This window comes from Accipiter gentilis, chromosome 4 (assembly GCF_929443795.1).
Source record: "Accipiter gentilis chromosome 4, bAccGen1.1, whole genome shotgun sequence".
Lineage (NCBI taxonomy): Eukaryota > Metazoa > Chordata > Aves > Accipitriformes > Accipitridae > Astur > Astur gentilis.
Genome location: NC_064883.1, coordinates 35,861,343 through 35,880,414, shown reverse-complemented (window position 1 = coordinate 35,880,414; position 19,072 = coordinate 35,861,343). Strand labels below are relative to the sequence as shown.

General features: G+C 42.3%; 1 protein-coding gene across 1 annotated transcript in view; it reads right to left on the bottom strand.

The window, feature by feature from the left end:
* Positions 1-19,072, bottom strand: part of ADARB2 (adenosine deaminase RNA specific B2 (inactive)) — a 324,517-nt gene that overhangs the window by 14,630 nt on the left and 290,815 nt on the right. Inside the window, exon 7 of the mRNA XM_049798800.1 lies at positions 8,916-9,084. Within this exon, the coding sequence (XP_049654757.1) occupies positions 8,916-9,084 (169 nt within the window). The remainder of the gene's footprint in view (positions 1-8,915; positions 9,085-19,072) is intronic.

The following is a 19,072-nucleotide window of genomic DNA, read 5'->3' as shown; positions in this document are numbered from 1 at the left end:
CTAGAATCCACGTCTTCTGGATATGACAGTTCTTCCTCGAGACAACCCACTTTTCCCATCCCAAAAGAAGACCCAGCCAGGTGTAGGGGGAAATGAACTTCTATATCAGCCATGGTGGATTTTGACTTCAAGGTATAAATAGATATAAGACAAATTAGGCAGAGGGGCCAGACCAAAAAACAAGGGAGAGGAAACATAATAAAAGAATAGGGGGTACAAGAGCAAGCTGTGCCTGATGGGTAGAAGGTGATGTAAAAAGAGACTGTACCAGAACCAGACAGCATCCTATGGTAGGAAGGGCAGAGAAATCAGAAAAGGTGCTGACACCAGGGAGGCAATATTCGATGGGGACTCCTTGCCAGGTCTTCTTGAGCAATGCCAAGGCTGCTGTCCACCGTGGCGGTGGTGGAGAAACGGGATGAGGGTGATGGCACTGCCACCTGCGTGCTGGCCACTTCCCAGTTTTAGCAGCATCCATTCAGAGAAGTGGGATGAAAAAGCAGAGAAGGAGCTTTGCTTTCAAGTCTAGCCCAGGTTCGGCAAAGTGTTGGGCCTGTTGTTTCTTTCCGGAAAGCAGCCCCGAGCATGTGCATGAGTCCGACTAAGACAGCACAAGTCCTGGGAAAAGAGGGGTCCTGTGCTGAGCTGGCCAGAACAAGGCCCTTGCACTGCTGCTCTTGTCCTTCAGAGCACAGTAAAAGCACATTAATGATGAGGGAAATTTTTGGTTACTCATTCTGCTTCTGTTCTGTGGATAAAAAGACCTAGCTTGGAGGGCAGCCAGTTCAGTATTTTGCATAAACAATAGATTTAACTGACAAATATTTGGGGGAAGGTCTTTTATCCCGTGGATTGTTCATCCCTTGACCAACACACATGGCTAATGTACTGACTTGGTCCTTTGATACCTGAACATCTATGGGATTATTTGTAGGTAGATGATAGGGAAAGATCTGTCTGAGCAACAGTGAAACTATCAATAAGGGTGCTCATTTTTGAAGGAGCTATTTCTCTGTAGCCTAATTTAGATCCATGAAAGTAGCTGTGTTCCCATCTGTAACAAAGTGCTCTCTTCAAATGTGGCTTTTCAAAATAAAATTATTATTCAGAGCAATGCAGTGTTACATTTTGGGTCCTCAATATATCAAAGTGACTTTCCTCGCTATGAGGAAATATGCTGGATCATTCTGAATTTTCCTAATTGTGCAAGATTTTAAGGGCTGTTTTCAAGGGCACGCATCTCTCTAATAACTTATATGCCGTGTGCTTTGTAATAACCCTTCCAATAAAGTGAAAATCAACCCACTGCTCCCTTAGTCACAGATCTTATTTAAAAACCCCCAAATCTTCAGCAAGCAGGATCAATAAAACCAAATGTCTCTCCTTTTCACTTAAATATGGGAGCTTTTGGTGCTTTAAATGGAAGGAAAGTATACCCTTCCTTTTGTTCAAACAGCAGATATTACTTCACTGTTTACAAAGACAAAATCCCGTGTCCGGTTTTCAATATAGATAATCCTTGAATAAATATATTTTTGCCTGTTTGTCAATCACAGAAATGCCAGCGACGGTCTGGGAGGCATCCCAGAGCAGGCGGCCTTTCTTTAATTAAACGTCATGCTTCCCTGGCCCCAGACGCCAGGGCGGGCTGGGGGTGAGCCCCCGCAGAGCCCCCACGCAGCTCCCACGCTCCCGGCAGCCCGGGACCACCGGCGAGGTGTGCAGGGAAATGTGTCCCCGAGTCATAACCCCATCACAGACTCCACACCTGCATGCTGTAGCATCATCTCACCACACCAAGTCGGTTGCGGTTCCTCCCTGGGACCGAAAGAAATATGGGTGATAAAAATACTGAGGAAGGGGCTTGGGGGCAAATCCGTGGGGATGCGAAGGGCTGCAGCCTTGCTCAGGTCAGCATGTGGCTCCTCGCGCATTGCTGAGATGTGGTGTGACACCCGGAGTCCCTTCGCCGAGTATTTCCAGCATCGGTTTGCACATAGCATTACTCAAAGCCGAATGCTGACACGCTCCTGCCCTCAAAGCCCTTTGAAACTGAGATGTGGAGAAATTCACGTGATGCTTCAAAACATCTCAGGGAGCTGTGTCCACCTGCCATTGGAGCTCGGTGAGACTGAAGTGTCTCTTCAGGACCTTTGGAAACCTCGCCCCTTAAAAAGCACTGCTGATGGATTTCAAAGCTTATTTTGTTAAGGCTTTACACTCTTTTTTTGGGTCATTAGGAAGAGCTTTAAGTCCTACCTGCTTGGCATGTTGTTAACCTCCTGTACCACAGTTTCTATTACCAATATTTCCAGCTATGCTTCACACAGTATAAATTGTTATTCATGGTGGCCTGTGCTCAGCAGAACACCTGTGGTGTTCCTATTTATATGACCATTTAGCTATTATTGGTTTGGAAACTGGAACTAGTGCATTAGTTTTTGATCTGTATTTTAACAGTAGGTGGTTTATACATGTTTTCTGGAACATACCTTGTGGTGAAAGATCGAAATTGAAATCTCAGTCACACAGAAAGGGGTTAAGAGAGAGAATTACAAATCATGTGCACAAATCATCTCTAATTGAAGATCTGGCTGTGTTAATTGACTTTCATTTACATTAATGTGCAGCCTTTGAAGTAGCTTTTCTTAAGAGTTACCTTGTCAGGCTCAGTCTTCTGTTAACAATGGCGCTGGTCGACAGGCTAACACTAAAATAGATCTAAGAATGCGAATTTCTAACACTGAATTTTAGTCTTGCATTTTTATATGCTACGTTTAAATACAGCTTAATGTGCTCAAATCATCTTGTAAAATGCTACTTCAGACTCCCACTGCTAAATCCCGAAACAGTGCCTTAAGACTACGTTACCTTGCAATACTCTGAACATATTATCAACAAAGATTTCTTCCTATCCTCTAGCTCGTGGGCCCAAATAATCCACAAACCTCAGCCATGGGGCAAGAATAGACAGTTAATGCTGTAATGCAAAGTTTGGAGGTCCTTTGTTACTGTTTGTGTCATTTTACAGGTGAGGTATAATTTAGAGGTTCAGGGTCTTTTTTAACCTCTGAGCTTAATGTCACTGTTTTTGTGAAGCCCAAGGAAATGGATGACCATTAACCTGGTGGCAAGAAAATGCACAGTCTTTTAAAGGTGACCTTTTGAGAAGCAGTAGTAAGAAAACAATTCTAAGGCCAGAGCTTACGAAACACTGAATTGTGGCTTTTATTTGCTGTATAAAGACAGCGGTTGCGCGGGTTGCTCCCTCCAAATCCTGCAACCTGCAAAGTATGTTCCTCAAGCCTGTACCCTGCAAGGGGATTTCTGAAAGAGGGCAAGTACCACGGCTCATCCATTTACAAGTAAGTCTATACACTATTAATGTGTGTAGATGCAAGTTTGATGCACAGAAGACTGGCATCTCTCCAAAGTGAATAGATCAGCTAGATATCCAGTGAGTATGAACGTGCTCTGCCCTGGCCATAGCGTGAAGTCTCCAGTCCCCTTGCAAAGGCCTATCAAGGAAGAGGGTTTGGGGGAAGAGCAGCGAACTGCATAACCCTGTCTCTAATGGAACACCCAGAGAAGAACTAATTTTTAAAACAAACCTTAGTTTTGAATGCTTGGACCAAGATCTTCAAAATAATTTGCACACACATGGTAGTGGAGGTGATATAGGACCTGGGAATGTCTGTTTAGGCTAAGGGTCTGCTGTGCTGTGGAGGTCCATGGTGGCCTCCTCCACGTGCTCCCGGCACTATTGCACTGCTCTACCAAACCACAGGCAATGCCGATCGTGAAACCTTTCCGTGCAGCTATTCACGGGAGAGCACCCTGCTGTTTTGCGTAGGCTGATGCTGAGAGAAATAATTGCTTCAGTTTCTCAGCATGGAAGAAGAAGGGACCCAGGTGCCGGTGGTGAGATGTATAAGCTTGGTGAGCTCAGAGCATAGAATAGGAAACTTTTTTCAGAAGGGATCTATGTGTACATACATCAGGGGCATGGTGGGCCTAGGGGATGAGCCGTGGTAGAAGGAGAATGGCCCGAAGCTCAGACAGTGTTCCCATGAGTCAGAGGACAAAGCGTATGGAAGAGAAGGTAGTTTCTGTACTCTGTGGCAGACTCTGAATTTCTCCTGCAAGTCGATGCAGCGGAGTGATGGCCTTGAGTAAGAGAAGTCCATAGTTCTTTCATGTTTTGTCCAGTCTTTCATATTTCTTCTGCTGTAGGAATAAGAATCGGACGTTTGGAAATTCTTATTTTATTCAAGCATGCATTTGGTTGTGTGAACTATCAATCGCCTGCAAATCTGGCATATACGTACACACTTTGTGCGCTGTGGGAAGCCACCAGTGTTGTGCAGCGGAGAGGAGAGGCTCAGCGCTGGGCTGGCTTTGCACAGCTGGAGACCATGTCACTGAAGGGGACACAGACAGAGAGCTGGTGTCCCTGAGGCCCCAGGGCACCAAGGGGGTGCTGAAAATCCCACCTGGGCACTCTCAGTCCTCACTGGTCTGAACATTTCTGAGGGTCTGAGACAGAATTTACTGCTGAACTTTCCTAATGTTTGGTTATTGCATTCAGATCCTCAAAGAGGAGCTGAACTCCAGAGATATCCTTGTTTTTTTACCTAAATGTGTGTGCTTGTGTGTGCGTGCGCATGCCTGTGTGTGGATGTGTATTTATATGTCATTTTCCTTCAAGCACTCGTCTGCTCCTGAACAGCGACTGCAGAGACTCCCACCAGCAGCAGCATTAACTTGGCACTGACCTTCTAATAAGCAAAGGTACGACCTGCTCTTGGGTCCAGCCTTAGTGTGAGAAAGGGAGATGAAAAGAGGTTTAATTTGGCCCATTGTATGAACGGGTGTGCTGTCGCAAAAAGCCCAAATTCTCTTAGGGCTGTGATGTCTCTGTTGACATAAAGGTCTTAATATAGGTTATGATTAGCATCAAAAAAATGTTAAATAATACAAATTTTTCCCCCAAATGCTGATCGTTTTCAAAATTATTTTGCTCATGATATTGCTGCTTTTTCACAAGTGTATACAGTGTACGTTACAGAGGAAAATGAAGGTCAAAATCTTAGGTGTTAGTGTAATTAATGGACTATGGGCCTAAAGAACGTGGTTTAATCCTAAAGTCTACAGCACTAAGAGGCTGAACTCACTTCAGCTGCACTGTGAGACTCACAGAAGTTGTGAGTGTAAAAGCTAACACTCTCTTAGGGTGGGTTATTTGGGGATTCACAGAGCCCAAACTTTAAATTTGCACATATAAATGCATAGTTTTTAAAGCCAGAAGGAACCACCAAGATCTAGTCTGACCTCCTTTATAATTCAGTTGCAGAATTTCACCTCGTAATTCCCTGCCTGAGCCAAATAACATGAGTATTCATCCAGAAGTGTTTGTGCTTTAATTCAGTAAGGGAATAGGTATGATACCAGGCTGTTTATCCTGCAATCTCAACACAGCCACAGAGCCCAAATAATGCATACCAAGCATCAAATCCTCTCAAACTTGTGGTGATAGTAATAAAAATTGCTAAATGCCTTTGAATAACAAATAAATCTGATTAAACCACTCTCTGCTTATGGCTATCCTGTGAGCAAGAAAGAACATAAATCGTTAGATACATGATTTATAGAATATTATTCACTTTTCTGAGTAACTCTCTCCGTTCTTGGGTCTTTGATATTCTGATAGCAATGTCCTTTGCAAATAATGCAAAATGATGTATATTTTAGCAGCTACTGGCTAGGTTCTCAAGAGGAAACATTCTCTAATAGCCCAGTGCTCCTGAGGGGCTTTTACAAGCAATAAAATCCAAAGTATACAAGCCAGCTTTTTGTCAAATCTTGCTTACACAAACAGCTTCAGAGACCTTTTTTCTCATTGCAAGACAAGTCCAGATGATGTGCAACTAGATTCCTGCATCCTGCAGACATTTCAAGACTCAACTGTCTATGTGGTAGAGCAAATATTTGGAGTCTGAAGTGTGGCACAAAACCCACCTCCCTACTGATCTCTTCAGTGGGGGCAGGAGAGGGGAAAGGGCCCTCACACAGTAATCTCCTTGTCTACGGAACTCCTTTCCTGCCTGTACTTTTATGGCCAGAGGTGAAGGCGGCAGAAAACAGCCCTGTATATGCTGAAACAAAGATCAGGTGAAGAAATCTTTGATTTCTCCCGTTTACAGGTGAGGATAATAAGGACAAAAATTGATCATAGATCATATTTAATGTGGTAAACTGAAATTTGGGATAAAGTTTATTGAAGATACCATATCGAAACCTCTTCTCACCACTCTTTGCCAAGCTCTAAATAAAATTTGTAGCAGCTAAAAATCTCCAACAATGTTTTTACTGGTGGCCAGCCCTGATGGTACCGCTTATTTTCTGCCATGCAAGAGATTTTTTTTTTTTTTTTTTTTAACGTTTCCTGTGTTATTGGTGCTTTGTTTTCACTAGCACAGTGATTCCCAAACTAGAATTTATGAACCTAACTGAAGTTATACCACAAATATATGTAATTAGGAGCCTGGTGGAAATAAAATTGCAGAACCAGGTCTCACAATGTGACCGTGAGAGAGAAAGGAAGGGAAAGGCATGACCTCCAAGTGTAGCCAGGGTTGTGAACATCTGTAGATAGCCTTGGGCACTCTCCAGAAGCTTTCAAATGCTTCACTGCAGTATGTGCCATGTCGATGCCCCCAACACTCTCTGGACTCCATTTGGCTTTCTCGGTTTCCCTTGTGAAGGGGTATTTTATTTTTTTTTTTACATTCAACTCCATGCTCTCTACTTTATTAACTTTTAATTTTTCTCCTCAAAATCCATGTTTGGGCCCCTCTTGTCTGGTTTCCATCACTTCTGGTTACTGGAGCTGCCTGCACCAGACCCACAAATAACCTCTTCCTCTCCTATGATCGTTTCCCATCTCCATCCTTCCCCTTTATTAGGAATGACCATTCCCTCTTCCTTGTAACCTTCATCGATTTCTGAATCTCTGGGCTTTCTTGGCCTTTTCTCTTCATCTGCTAATTCAGCAGTTGTTCTATCCGTTTTCTCTGTACCAGAGCTCTTAACCTGACCAAGAAGTCCACAGTGCTTGGAAGTGTCCAAACTTCTGAAGCATTTGTAGTGCCACAACACTACCACCATTCCTACAAACATTGCTCTTTCCATCCCTTTTCTCAGCCTCTTTTTTAACTGTCCCTTACTGGTGAGAGTAAACATTTGCTGTTCAAAGCAGGGAATAATGATTGCTGATTTTTTTTTTTTCTAGGAAAATCCCATGCCCATTTGATTTACCATGCAAATAAACAATAAAAATTGCAGTAATTCATACGTTATTGCAATAATAATATCAAAGATGAGAGCTGCAAGACTTTTTTTATCCTGGAAAAACTTTCTGGTAGATTCTTTTTTTCTTCACAGACTTTAATGCTGTTTAGATATGTGGCAACAAGGAAAGGATTCGCTGAAAGTGCTTAGCAGATGTGCTTGGAGAAAACCCAACTTCCGAGACTGTGCTTTACAGTCAACATCCCCATCAATAGCAAATGTAATACTGTTTGCAAAGCTGATATTTAATTCATTGGTTAATGACATTCAAAACCACAGTGCGCGCAATATTTCCATTCTTAAATGTAAATTTTAGTTTTTTGAGTCCGTATGAGTCTGAATTTGGAAAACCCAACAGCATCTAGAAAGAGTGCAGGAGATCCACTGAAAACAGTTTGGGTTTTTTTGTTATCTCTTTATGAATAAATGAAAACATTATAGCAGAAGTTGCTCTTTATCCTTCATACAAAGACAACAGTTGTGACGATTACACTTAGCAGAGGGCGGATTTTGTGAGTCTGTTAGTATTTCCATTTGCTAGTTCAGTCATACATTTTTCTGCCAAAATGGCAGGCTTTGCTAAGCTACAGACTAATTTAACTTCGGTAGGTCATCTGGTTAAAGCTAAGAGCAGAATTTATGCATTTGCATCAAACAAAAGATTTATGCTTTTTTGAAAGATTATGTTTATGGTGGCCTTTAATAATTGGGCCAAATTCTTGACTGGTGTAATTTAACCGAGTTCTTATGCATGATATTCCAGCAGAGCATTTGATCATAACGTTTACATTTTTATAACTATAATGTAATGTATTTTACATGTAGAGCTGCACCTATAGCTAATGCACATAATAGATATATAATTATGAACATAAGTATACATGCTTTTATAGATATATACTAATAGCATAATAAGTATGCATCTAAATGCACACAGTTTGTTTTCAGTTTGTGATAGACACCATTTGCTGTTAGTTAATGCCCTAAATTGAGAATGGTGAATGTGTTTACAGTTTATGTGCCACCATGGAATAATTATGAAATATTTATTATATGGCAATTATTCTACATAAATATATGTTGTATTTACAGAACAGAGCAGAAAGCAACAGAGCGGGCTGTGACATGAAAGTTCTGCAATGACATTCAAAATAGTAGAACTATTCCTAGCAGCTTTTAGGGCACTTTATCCAATAGGGTGCAGATGAGCTAAGTTTATCTGCATGATGGTTGGTTTGCAAGTTTTGGGGTAAATGATCCAATAAGAGCAGAGTGGATGTATTTTATTTGCACACTGAAATTCTATTGGCAAAAATGCTGCAAAAACGGTTTGTATTTTTGTCACACTGTAAAAAGCAACTAACGACCCATGGAGAATTTGGGAAAATGTCCTATTTACATTCCATCCTATTTATATGGTCTGTTTTTGCATACAAAGGAGGTCTTTGTTTCCACAGGATTTGTCAACACCTGCTAGTTATTCCCCACCAGCAACCATAGTCCTCTGCGGCGTCAAACTTCATTTCCACATGCAAAGAGTTTTGCGATGTATATGCATCAGGTACCTGGCAATTTTGTCTGTACAGGACATGGTGATGAGCTGCTCTCCCAGCAACACGCCGTCCCACGTCTGAGCTGCGTTATGACACCGGACGGGTATGGTTCCTTCTCCAGACTCAATCTTTGTTCGGAGGTGCCCACGGTATTTCCTCACTATGTGCTTGCTGCTGTTCACTGGGCAAAATAAACACAAGAATGGCAATAATTATATGTTTTTAGAAAGAACCTGAGAGGATGCCATAGTTTGCATTTGCAAAACCTCCTGTGGAGGTCCTTTAAATTGGATGCAAAATTAGATGAGATTACAGCCCACGAAAGAAGCTTAGGGGAAAAAAGTATGTGCTCCCTAGCATGGTTGTACTTTCAGATCAATCAAAACTTTCACACAGCACAAGCTGGGCTCATGTTCATGTTCTCATTCCTTTACATATTTAAAAAGAACAGAGGTGCTCTGTTTTTGAAAGAAGCAGTACAGTTTCTTGTTTTTAAACCATGCTTAAAGGATTGAGCTGTGTCAGGGGTATCTTTGGAAAACCTTGATTCAATGAGTGTCATCAAAGACTCACCTGCGTGATGCAGTCCAGTCTAATACTCTAGTATGATATTCAGCGGCATTTGCTGATTAATTTCAGACCTGAGTTTTTGGTTTGTTATCACAAAATTTCACTGAAAATTCTCAGAAGCTGAAGTTTTATACTCTAGATGAAAAGCAAATCAAAACTTGCTAGTTATTCATTGCTTGCTTAAATTCCCTCTGTAGTCTCCCTGAAATGAGGTACCTCCTGCCTTATGTCATACTGATAGCTTTTATGCAATTGCCATCCGTCTCTTCAGTGATATTATATATTTAAGTTGAAGGCAGCTGCCTTTGGGGTGGTGCAGGGCAAGCAGCTAATTCACTTGTCCTGTGCTGCAATGAACTTAACTGAGACCTGCAGCTACGCGGTAAGTGCAGAAGATAATGACATTTCTAAAGTACTTCAGCTTCGTTTTTGTGAAAAGAGAAAAACTGAAGTTCATTATCAAAATCACTCTTACCCTCTTTATACAGTCGCTTTACCCCAGGTATTTTGGTTGTAAAAGAACAGCTAAGGAACAGCAAGGAAACCCTCTGGGTCTGCTCGCTGTCTTACCCTCGGAGGGTTTCACTGGAGGATGCCTTCTCTGTGGAGCAGACCTTACACAGTTTCCCTCTAGCTCAAAGGAACACGATGGCCTTTGCTTTCAAGGAAGAGGAGTGTTGCTGTGACAGACACGAGGCCTTCGCCCATATTTCCAACTGCCCCGTGTATTTTTCGATGGCCTGCCCCTCAGCTGGACCAGAAGGTGATGTGAAGCATCCCCTTCTGCTCGTGAAGGTGATGCTCCTCAGCAGGCTACGGGGCTGCCTGGGCTCCTGGCACTGGTAACAGCGGGTATCGCAGGTTGTGGAGCTGATCGAACCTCTGGCCGTGAGCAGCTGGCTCCGTGCATGCTCCCCAGCCACCCGCTCTCTCCCTCTGTCATTTTTTTACCCTCTTTGCTTTGTATGACTGTTTTCTGCACTGCGAGCTCTGGTGGAAGCAATTGATTGACTTTGGCTGCTGCCAATGGATGGTTTACAAAAAGGGAATGGGAAAATAAATTGCTTCAGCCCATTGGGATTAGCGGAGGTAGCGAACACGTGTAGAACAACAGAGTCAGCTGTGACCTGCCAGCAGGCGGGCGGCTGAGCCCCCACCGATCATTCCTTCGTTTCCTTCCTGCTTTTTTAACATTTAAGATGGGGATGTGTGTGCCAGCAGCAGGCTGGACCAGGCATCAGTTGGATTGACTGGCCGTGGTTGAAACCAATTCCCACCCAAAACCAGGCTCCATCATATCCGAAATGTTTACAAATACCGTAGGTTGGTTTGTGCTGCTTCGGGAACTGAGTTTGGGGGAGAGCGGTTATTGCACTGCCATCCCCATCAGCAGCGGTGTCCCAGTGGGGGCTGTGGGGGGTCCTTGTGCCCAGCTGTCACAGAGCACCTTACAAACTGAGACGCTGCAGTAACCACCAGACTTGGAGTATTGTGGCTTCTCAAACTTCAGTTCTGAAGGAAACTGGGAAAAAGTCAATGGACGAATAAAAAGTTCAATGAGCAAAAATGCCAAAGTCTCAGAAACATCTCAGATGCCTCTCCCCTCACCTTGCTAAGCTGTGCCAACACTGTAGGAAAACCGTTTTCATGGCCATGTGTGGTGATCCCATGTACACCCCTTTTGTTTGGGATGCCTCCTGCAGCATTGTTCAGAGGATGCTCTTTGGATGGGATTAGCTATTTGGGAGCTGGTCCATATTTTTCTTGGGACTCTGCAGGGAAACTAATTTTTAAAAAAACTTCAAGCAGTGGTGAGCAGCATTTTTTATTATTAAACAACAGACTCGTGGGGAAGGTACCATGAAATTTGGACAACAAAAGGAGAAAGTGATCACCTCTGCTTAGCAAACACATCTCACTCAGCAACAGGAAGAAATGTATAGCAAAACCACTTTGCCTTAGTCTGCACACACCGAGAACGGATGGCACGGCAGAGCTAGACCTCTGCCAGGGAAGCAGTGAAGAGTGACTCGAGAGACTATTGCTGTTTCTGCCGGTAGAAAGTTTGACTTTAAGCAAATCAGTTCTGTTTTCCTAAGCTTTCCCGCAGGTATAATGAAGATAATGATGCTTCCTTCTTCTGCAAATTCATTTAAAGATACTGCTCAAAAACTATTTATGAAAAACAGATGCTATCCTTTCAATAAAGATCTACTACAGGAGTCCACCTGCTGGAAATCCCCCAGGACAAAATGAATTTTTACTGTTTCTTCATCTTTATTTTTTTAGAAGATTATGTTTTGTTGCTACACCTTTCTCTCTCCATTTCCCATCTCTCCCTACATTCCTCTCCCTTTCTCAGCTCCTGCTCTGACCCTCCCCTGTAGGTGCACTGGTCTCCTAGATTGCTCGCTTTTTCAGGCAGTTCACCGTGTTGATACGCCTACATTTTGCATACATGCGAAGGGACATGTAACTGCTAGGGAATTTTAGTGACTGCATGACAAGATAAGCAGCCCCTCATTTATGTGACTTTGATTTCAGTATGTAAATATTAGCTAGTGAGGGGCAAAGCATCCCACAATGTGCTGACAGAGATAAGGAGCCAGTTCAGGGGAAGAAAAAGCAGCAGCCCTGCAAACAACTGTTGAGCACTTGGGCAATTTAAGCATAGGCCAACAGTTATGGGGAGAGAGGGATCTGAAATAGTTCTGTGAGTTTGGGGGGTCTTCTTATTTGATTTTTTTATTTCTTTATTTGATCTTCTCAGTTTCCCTCAGGACCAAAGGAAGTACAAAGGCCAAAGTACTCCATGTCTGGTTGCTATTGTAGCATCTCAGCCCTGGCCTGCAAGTACCAGAAACTGAATAATAAAGTTTTTAAAAGCATCCAGGAAGTGTGTGCAAGCGCACAGATCATCTCAGTTTCCAAATGCTCATATTAACTCGGCCCACATGTCACACTTTGCTCCCCGTAATGCGGGCTCTACCCAGGGTGCAGCCAAGCAGACGGCATTAGCTGATAGGATTCAGGCAGCTGTGGCCAGTGTACGCTTACCTTGGGATACACTTCCACAGCACTGATAAGGGGTTTTAGCTGCTCAACTGCTATTAAATTCAATGGCTAGGGTGTGACTAAAACCCTGTGCTGTACTGCCTGTCTCAGGCTGCTCACATTACTTGGATAGCCGCACACATGCTCCAAAAGATGATCTGTAGCATTTATATAAAATACTAATAACCCCAAGCTCTGAATACTTTCAGACTGACAATGATTAAATAAATCCAGATCTGCAATTGGAACACACTTAGTGGTTTTTTTAGCATGTCATTAAGTAGCGCAGGAAGATATAAATATTGAACAAAGAAAAAGATGAGGCTCCATGTGTTTTGCACTGAAGCTGCAGACAGACTCTAGCATATAAGCTGCTTGCCAGCAGTAAAAAATGCAGTCCACTTGCTGGCACAGCCTGCTATGGATCATTTTAAAGCAGTCTCAGAAATGTATTTATTTATGCAACTTAAAGTCACAAACTACAGCCTACTGCTGTTCTGCTGTTCAGTATGATCAAAGCATCAGTGACTATGAGCATTTCTGATCTTTGCTGTGCTGGTTCTCCAACTGCTTAATCTCAACTAATTGCAGGGGAGAAGGCGTCTGAGGATGCCTCTTCAACCAGAACAAAATGTCAATTCAAACCGGAATTGGAAAGGACAAATTTAAAAATCATTTGGAGTGGATTTATGATGTGTGCTACACTCAGATGTGGAAATTACTCCTGAGAGTTCCTAAGATAAAAAGGTGCTGGATTATTAATTATTGGATTATAAATTTACACAGGTGCTTTTCATTTAAAATCAGTGAAACCCACTGATTTCAAGCCTTGCCCCTTATTTGCATATTTTCTCCAGGACTAGTTCTGGCTCAAATGGTAATGAAAAAAGCCACTCCATATTTATTATTTAGTTGAAGAGTGAAGGGGAAATGGACGGTGATTAAACAGAATCACACGAGTAAGGCTCTGTCTGAAATTTTGCATGACTGCCTCAGAGATTCATTTTCTATTTCCCTGCTTCAGTGGAGGCTGTTCTCTCCTCATGAAGGAAGAAATAAAACAGCCTATCTTGCATTTTTTCAGTGCTGGACCCTCCATTCATCAGCATGGTTATAAAGCTTCCTTGGAGCAGTTTGAAACAAAGGGGTGGACAGAGAAGTGTTAACATCTGACTGCCTTTTTATTTTGATGGTTAGTAGAGATGCATTTTCCTCAAGCAGGTGCTGAATAAATGCACAATATTACTATTTCTGAACGTGTTGAAGTGAGCATCATGGCACACTGAATGCTTTGGATGTGTCTCTTTTGCTGGGTAGGGTGGCTGGCCGGACAAATCTCTGCTGCACTCTGCTTTAGTGACCCGCAGAGAGCGAGGCTAAAATGCAGTGGGCCAGTTTTGAAAGCAAGAAACTTCAGGGATATTCTGAAACAAGTCTGGATTTAGGAAATAAGAATAGGTCTCCTCACAACTTGCAAACTGAATTGTGGTTTCTGAGGGTAGGGTTCATCACACCGAGGGCTAGGCAGGTACAAGCGATGGTCTTGTCTGAGGATCTATGGAGCTGCTTCTGCGGCGAGTGCAGGGATGAATCCTTCCCAGGAGGGAACACAAGCACCTGGCTTGCATGGGTTAAAAGTACGTTGAGATGAATCCCATAAAGTTGAGGTATGACTTTTATATATAGGCCAGACAGCCTGTTGCATCTGAATGCAGCCCCAGGGGAGATCTGCTCACTCCCAGAGCCACGTAGTGCCTACGACGTTGTGGCAGAGTTCAGTTCAGACCTGGGGTCTGGACCATATCATTAAGCCCTATATACAAATCTGAACACTGAATATATATTTTATCTGAGAATGTTACAAAACCTGGGACACCTGTAATTTGTGGTATTGAAATTAACATTTGAAATTGAACTTCTTTACCTTTTCCCTCCTCCCTACATCTTTCCTGGCTGAAATCTTGGCTTTGGACAGCAATCAGATATAACATGACCTGATAAAAGATGTTACCTTCAGCATGTTATTCTTTCTCCTCATCATTAATCTTCAAATAACATTTTTCGATCGTTCTACTTCTTCCATAATTTTGCATCTGCCAATAGTTTCAAGTGATGTACAGACAAGTTGTGAAAGCAAAGGTAATTTGCCCATTCATAGGTTATCTATATGTGGCATTTAATCCAGAAGAATCAGTGATGAGAAAAACTTGAAGTTTGAATCCAAAAGAACAGAAAGGCAATGACTGCATTATTTGTCCTTATCTGTTTTAAGTACATATTAATTAAACTGTTTTTTGGTTTGTGCTGCAGTGTTAGAGAAAGTAACTGTAGGGAGGGTGTAAGAACAGTACTTCACCATATTAAAGTTCATCACATTAAAGTTCATCACTGAATGTTTTAATGAAAACTCTTCATTTTGGTCCATCAAAATGCCTCCTTATATGATCACTGAAGAGCAAAATTTCATCTGTTCAGGTGACATAGCACTATTACAAAGACTTTTTGTTATTTTTGTAGAATAATATGAAATATGTTGAAAGCTCATCTTAGGGATGCTAGAAGACCTTTATGAAACTAACTGCTAGAGCAGAGAATGGCACTCTAACACATGAAACTCATTTTGCCATCAGACTAACTTGTAAGTAAGCCCTGGTCTCTTAACATGCTTTAATCCCTTGGGACAAAAAAAAAAAAATAATCTGAGAAATAGATCAAAATATGTACCCTACTGTCCTGGTTTCAGCTGTGATAGAGTTAATTGTTTTCCTAGTAGCTGGTACAGTGCTATGTTTTTGAGTTTGGTATGAGAAGAATGTTGATAACACACTGATGTTTTCAGTTGTTGCTAAGTAATATTTAGTTTAAAGTCAAGGATTTTTCAGCTTCTCATGCCCAGCCAGCAAGAAAGCTGGAGAGACACAAGAATTTGGGAGGGGACACAGCCAGGACAGCTGACCCAACCTGGCCAAAGGGGTATTCCATACCATATAATGTCAAATCTAGTATATAAATTGGGGTGAGTGGGGGTGGGGGGATCGCTGCTCGGGGACTAACTGGGCATTGATTGGCAGGTGGTGAGCAATTGCACTGTGCATCACTTGGATATTCCGATCCTTTTATTATTACTATTGTCATTTTATTACTGTTACCATTATCATTATTAGTTTCTTGTTTTCTGTTCTATTAAATTGTTCTTAACCTATGAGTTTTACTTTTTTTTCGATTCCCTCCCCCATCCAAGTGGGTGGGGGCAAAGTGAATGAGTGGCTGTGTGGTACTTAGCTGCTGACTGGGGTTAAACCACGACACCTACAAACTGGTTTTCTGTAATGTCTGTCTTTGATGAACCCCTGGGATCAAAATGCGAGTAACCAGTTAAAATTCTCCTTAAAACAATTTGTTGGCAACAAAGTCATGCACCGTTTCCTCTGAGAGTTACAAATAACTGTTCCAGGCAAGGGGGAATGAGAAGTACTAGGTCAGGCATGGAGAGAGATCCTTCACGCCACCTAAAAACCCAGGCTGCAGACTCCAGCCTGCTCTGGGATAGTATGTTAAAGCCAAAAGCACAAGATTTATCAGTGGAATCAAGATTCTGTGCATGTGGCAATCAAGGAAAGTACAACTCAGACACTTCAAGATTATTATTTTTAATTAGTAATTGCTCCTCTCATCTAAAATCGGATGTGCAATGCTGTTGCTTTGGAAGCGCAGCTGCTCCCGCAGAGCATAGTCGAGAGACCTGGCAAAGGGCTGCGCTAGCGCTGTGAACTCCGTGGTGGAGAGAACTTCTGCCTCTGAAGCCTTTGTGAGCCTTGTCACCAGTCACAGAGGCACATTAGCTGGTCTCCAACAATGATCAGCTCATCTTTGACAGTGTGGGGAGCTGCTGCTGGTGCCCAGGTCAGTGGCCGAGCAAAACCAGGGCAGTAGCTAGAGGCTGCATGTGGAGAGTGAGATGCCACATCAGTTGGAGGCCAGTGGGGACCAGTTATTCACCTACATCCTAAGCTATGCATCACTGTATCTTCCTTTTTTTTTTTTTTTTTTGTTTTGTTTTAATGAAAAATGTTTTCTCTTAAAGCTAGGCTTTGTCTTTCTTTTAAATATACTTTGTGTGAAAAATTGTCAACATCACTGGAATTGCCCATTTGGTGACAATTCTCTCCCCTGCCATGTTTTAATCAAAAAGTTTACACAAACACAGAAGGAACATTATTCATCATAACCTTCTTTCTTTTATCAACAAAACATGCTGTTTTTCATGTGGCTTTGGGATGTTTGTTGTTGTTTGGAAATTGAAATCTTCAAGAGTGATTTAAGAAAAATGTTGTGAAAGAAGTCAGCAAAATATGAAAACAGAAAATGAACCCCATGAGACAGAAACAACAGAAATCTTCAATAATATTGACAGATATTCAGCCCCCCATAATTGGTATGAGCCTAGAGAGGCTATGGTTCCTGCTGTATCACCAGACATACCCTAGTTCAACTTCAGCTTCTGGAGCTGTGGATGGAAATTACTGAGTAAAGTCGTACGATCTCTGGCTGGAGAAATTCAGTCTAGATCATCAGGAAATCGTCCCTGTTGGCCTTAAAAATCTATGGATTGTAGTTTCAAAATTATTCTGAATAATGATATAATAGTGCTTAGAACATATAGTGCTTTCCATTTTAATATCCTACCCCGAGCTTTAATTACCCTTTCGCAAAGTTGTGACAGCTGGATACCTTTTATTGCCATTTTACAGGTATGGAAATAGAAATGACCAGAGTAAGGTGAGTTGCTCAAGGCTAGCTAGAGAAGTACCAGCAAAGTCATGGTTAGGATTGAATTGTTTGTCACTCTTATGCAGCTGTCCTCAGATAAGACTCTAAGAAAATTCCTAGGAGTCTAAGGACTTTCAGAAGTCCCACAGAGATCTTAACTGGACCTGGAGTTGCCTGAAAAGCTTTTTAAAACTCAGCTCATGAGCTTTGCCTGTGACTCCCACTCAGTGGAAGCATAAGTTAGACCAAATTAGATCCAAGTGCGTGTAGTTTTTGCCCACAGGGATTTTTCCCAACTATGTTTTGATCTGTTCCACCCAAAATACGTGTTGCAATTAGGCACATATCTCTAGCAGGGTATGGGATGTTGGGGGTGGAACTGGGGCAGCCATTGCCAGGAGCAGGAGGTCTCTTTGTGCCAGCTTCAGGGGACCTTGGAGAAGCTCAGGCATTATTATTCCCTGGGCTGGACAAATTTGGGGACAAACAGCTTTTCTTGGTGAAATTTTCTACTACTATTCTGAAAGCTCCTCAGCCATGGCCTTTTGCTGATTAATATAGCCTTTTTATGACATCTGAACATTGAGTCCAAATGCAGTGTTTTACAAAGCCACAAAACCCATAACAAAGCAGAATCAATAAATACAGTGCAATTCCCTTTGGCGATTCAAGCATTCTGTTAAAATTAGGATCTGATTATGGCTGTGGAAACCTGTTTTCCTGAATCCTAACAAACACATTTTGCTTTACATGAAAGCTTTTCAAAGCTGCGGCCAGTGCTGGCTTTGAGCAATCCATAGTTTCCAGCATATTCTTTCTCTTTTCCCAGACAGACGCACACTGCACTGACACATCCTGAAACAACAAAACCCAAATAAGCAAAAGCAACCAAGAAGATCACAAGGAGAGGGAATTGGGGCATTTTCAATGCATTGTCAAAGCCAAAGAGTTTTTTCATGGTGTATCAATTCTGACAAAGTTTTATAGCAGACTGAAGAAAGGGAGCTCTCCAGCTCAGCTGATAGTGAATTCACTGGAGCTCTGATCCAGGACTTGGGAAATACAGGTTCAAATTCTTCTTTGAGTCTAAGTGGCCTTGAATGAAAAACCTCACCCTGAACTAGGCATGGAAGGAAATGAAGCAGAGGTTTTTTTCCACCCATTATTAGTGTGCTGCTGACCAGGAGACATGAAAAATACAGGACGTGATCCCACTTTAACACAATTATTTTATTTCAAAAATTTGCCTGACAGGTTTTGATTTCTTTCCAGCCAGTCAGTACTTTGAGACTTGAAAGTTGTCCATGAAGTGAAGTGGTTATTCACTAGTCAGCTTTAGCAAAACTCCACTGAAAACCTAACTACCCAGCCTGGCAGAGATTAATAACAAAATATGAAGCAATAGCAAACTTTCACAGGTTGATTAATTGGCACTTAAAGCTTTAGGACTTCCAACGTAGCCAAACAAGAGCCTCTTTCAGAGGTGCATTCTGGGGTCAAGCATAACAGCAGCAATAAAACCACGATTACTTTCACAACCTCACCACACTTTCTAAGCCTGGACATCACTAGTTTCTCTGTCAGGTTTAGGGGCTAGAGCTGACCCTAGGGATTGGCAAAAGCTTTAGCATGGCAGGCTGTGTAGGGCATCAGACCTATTCTTTGGATTACCAAAAGCGATGGGATTTCCAGCAGCCAGAACACCCGGCCCATGTATTCTCAGACTCTGGCACTGCTGCTGTGTCTGAGCAATGGGTCCACCTGAGCCTGGAGAT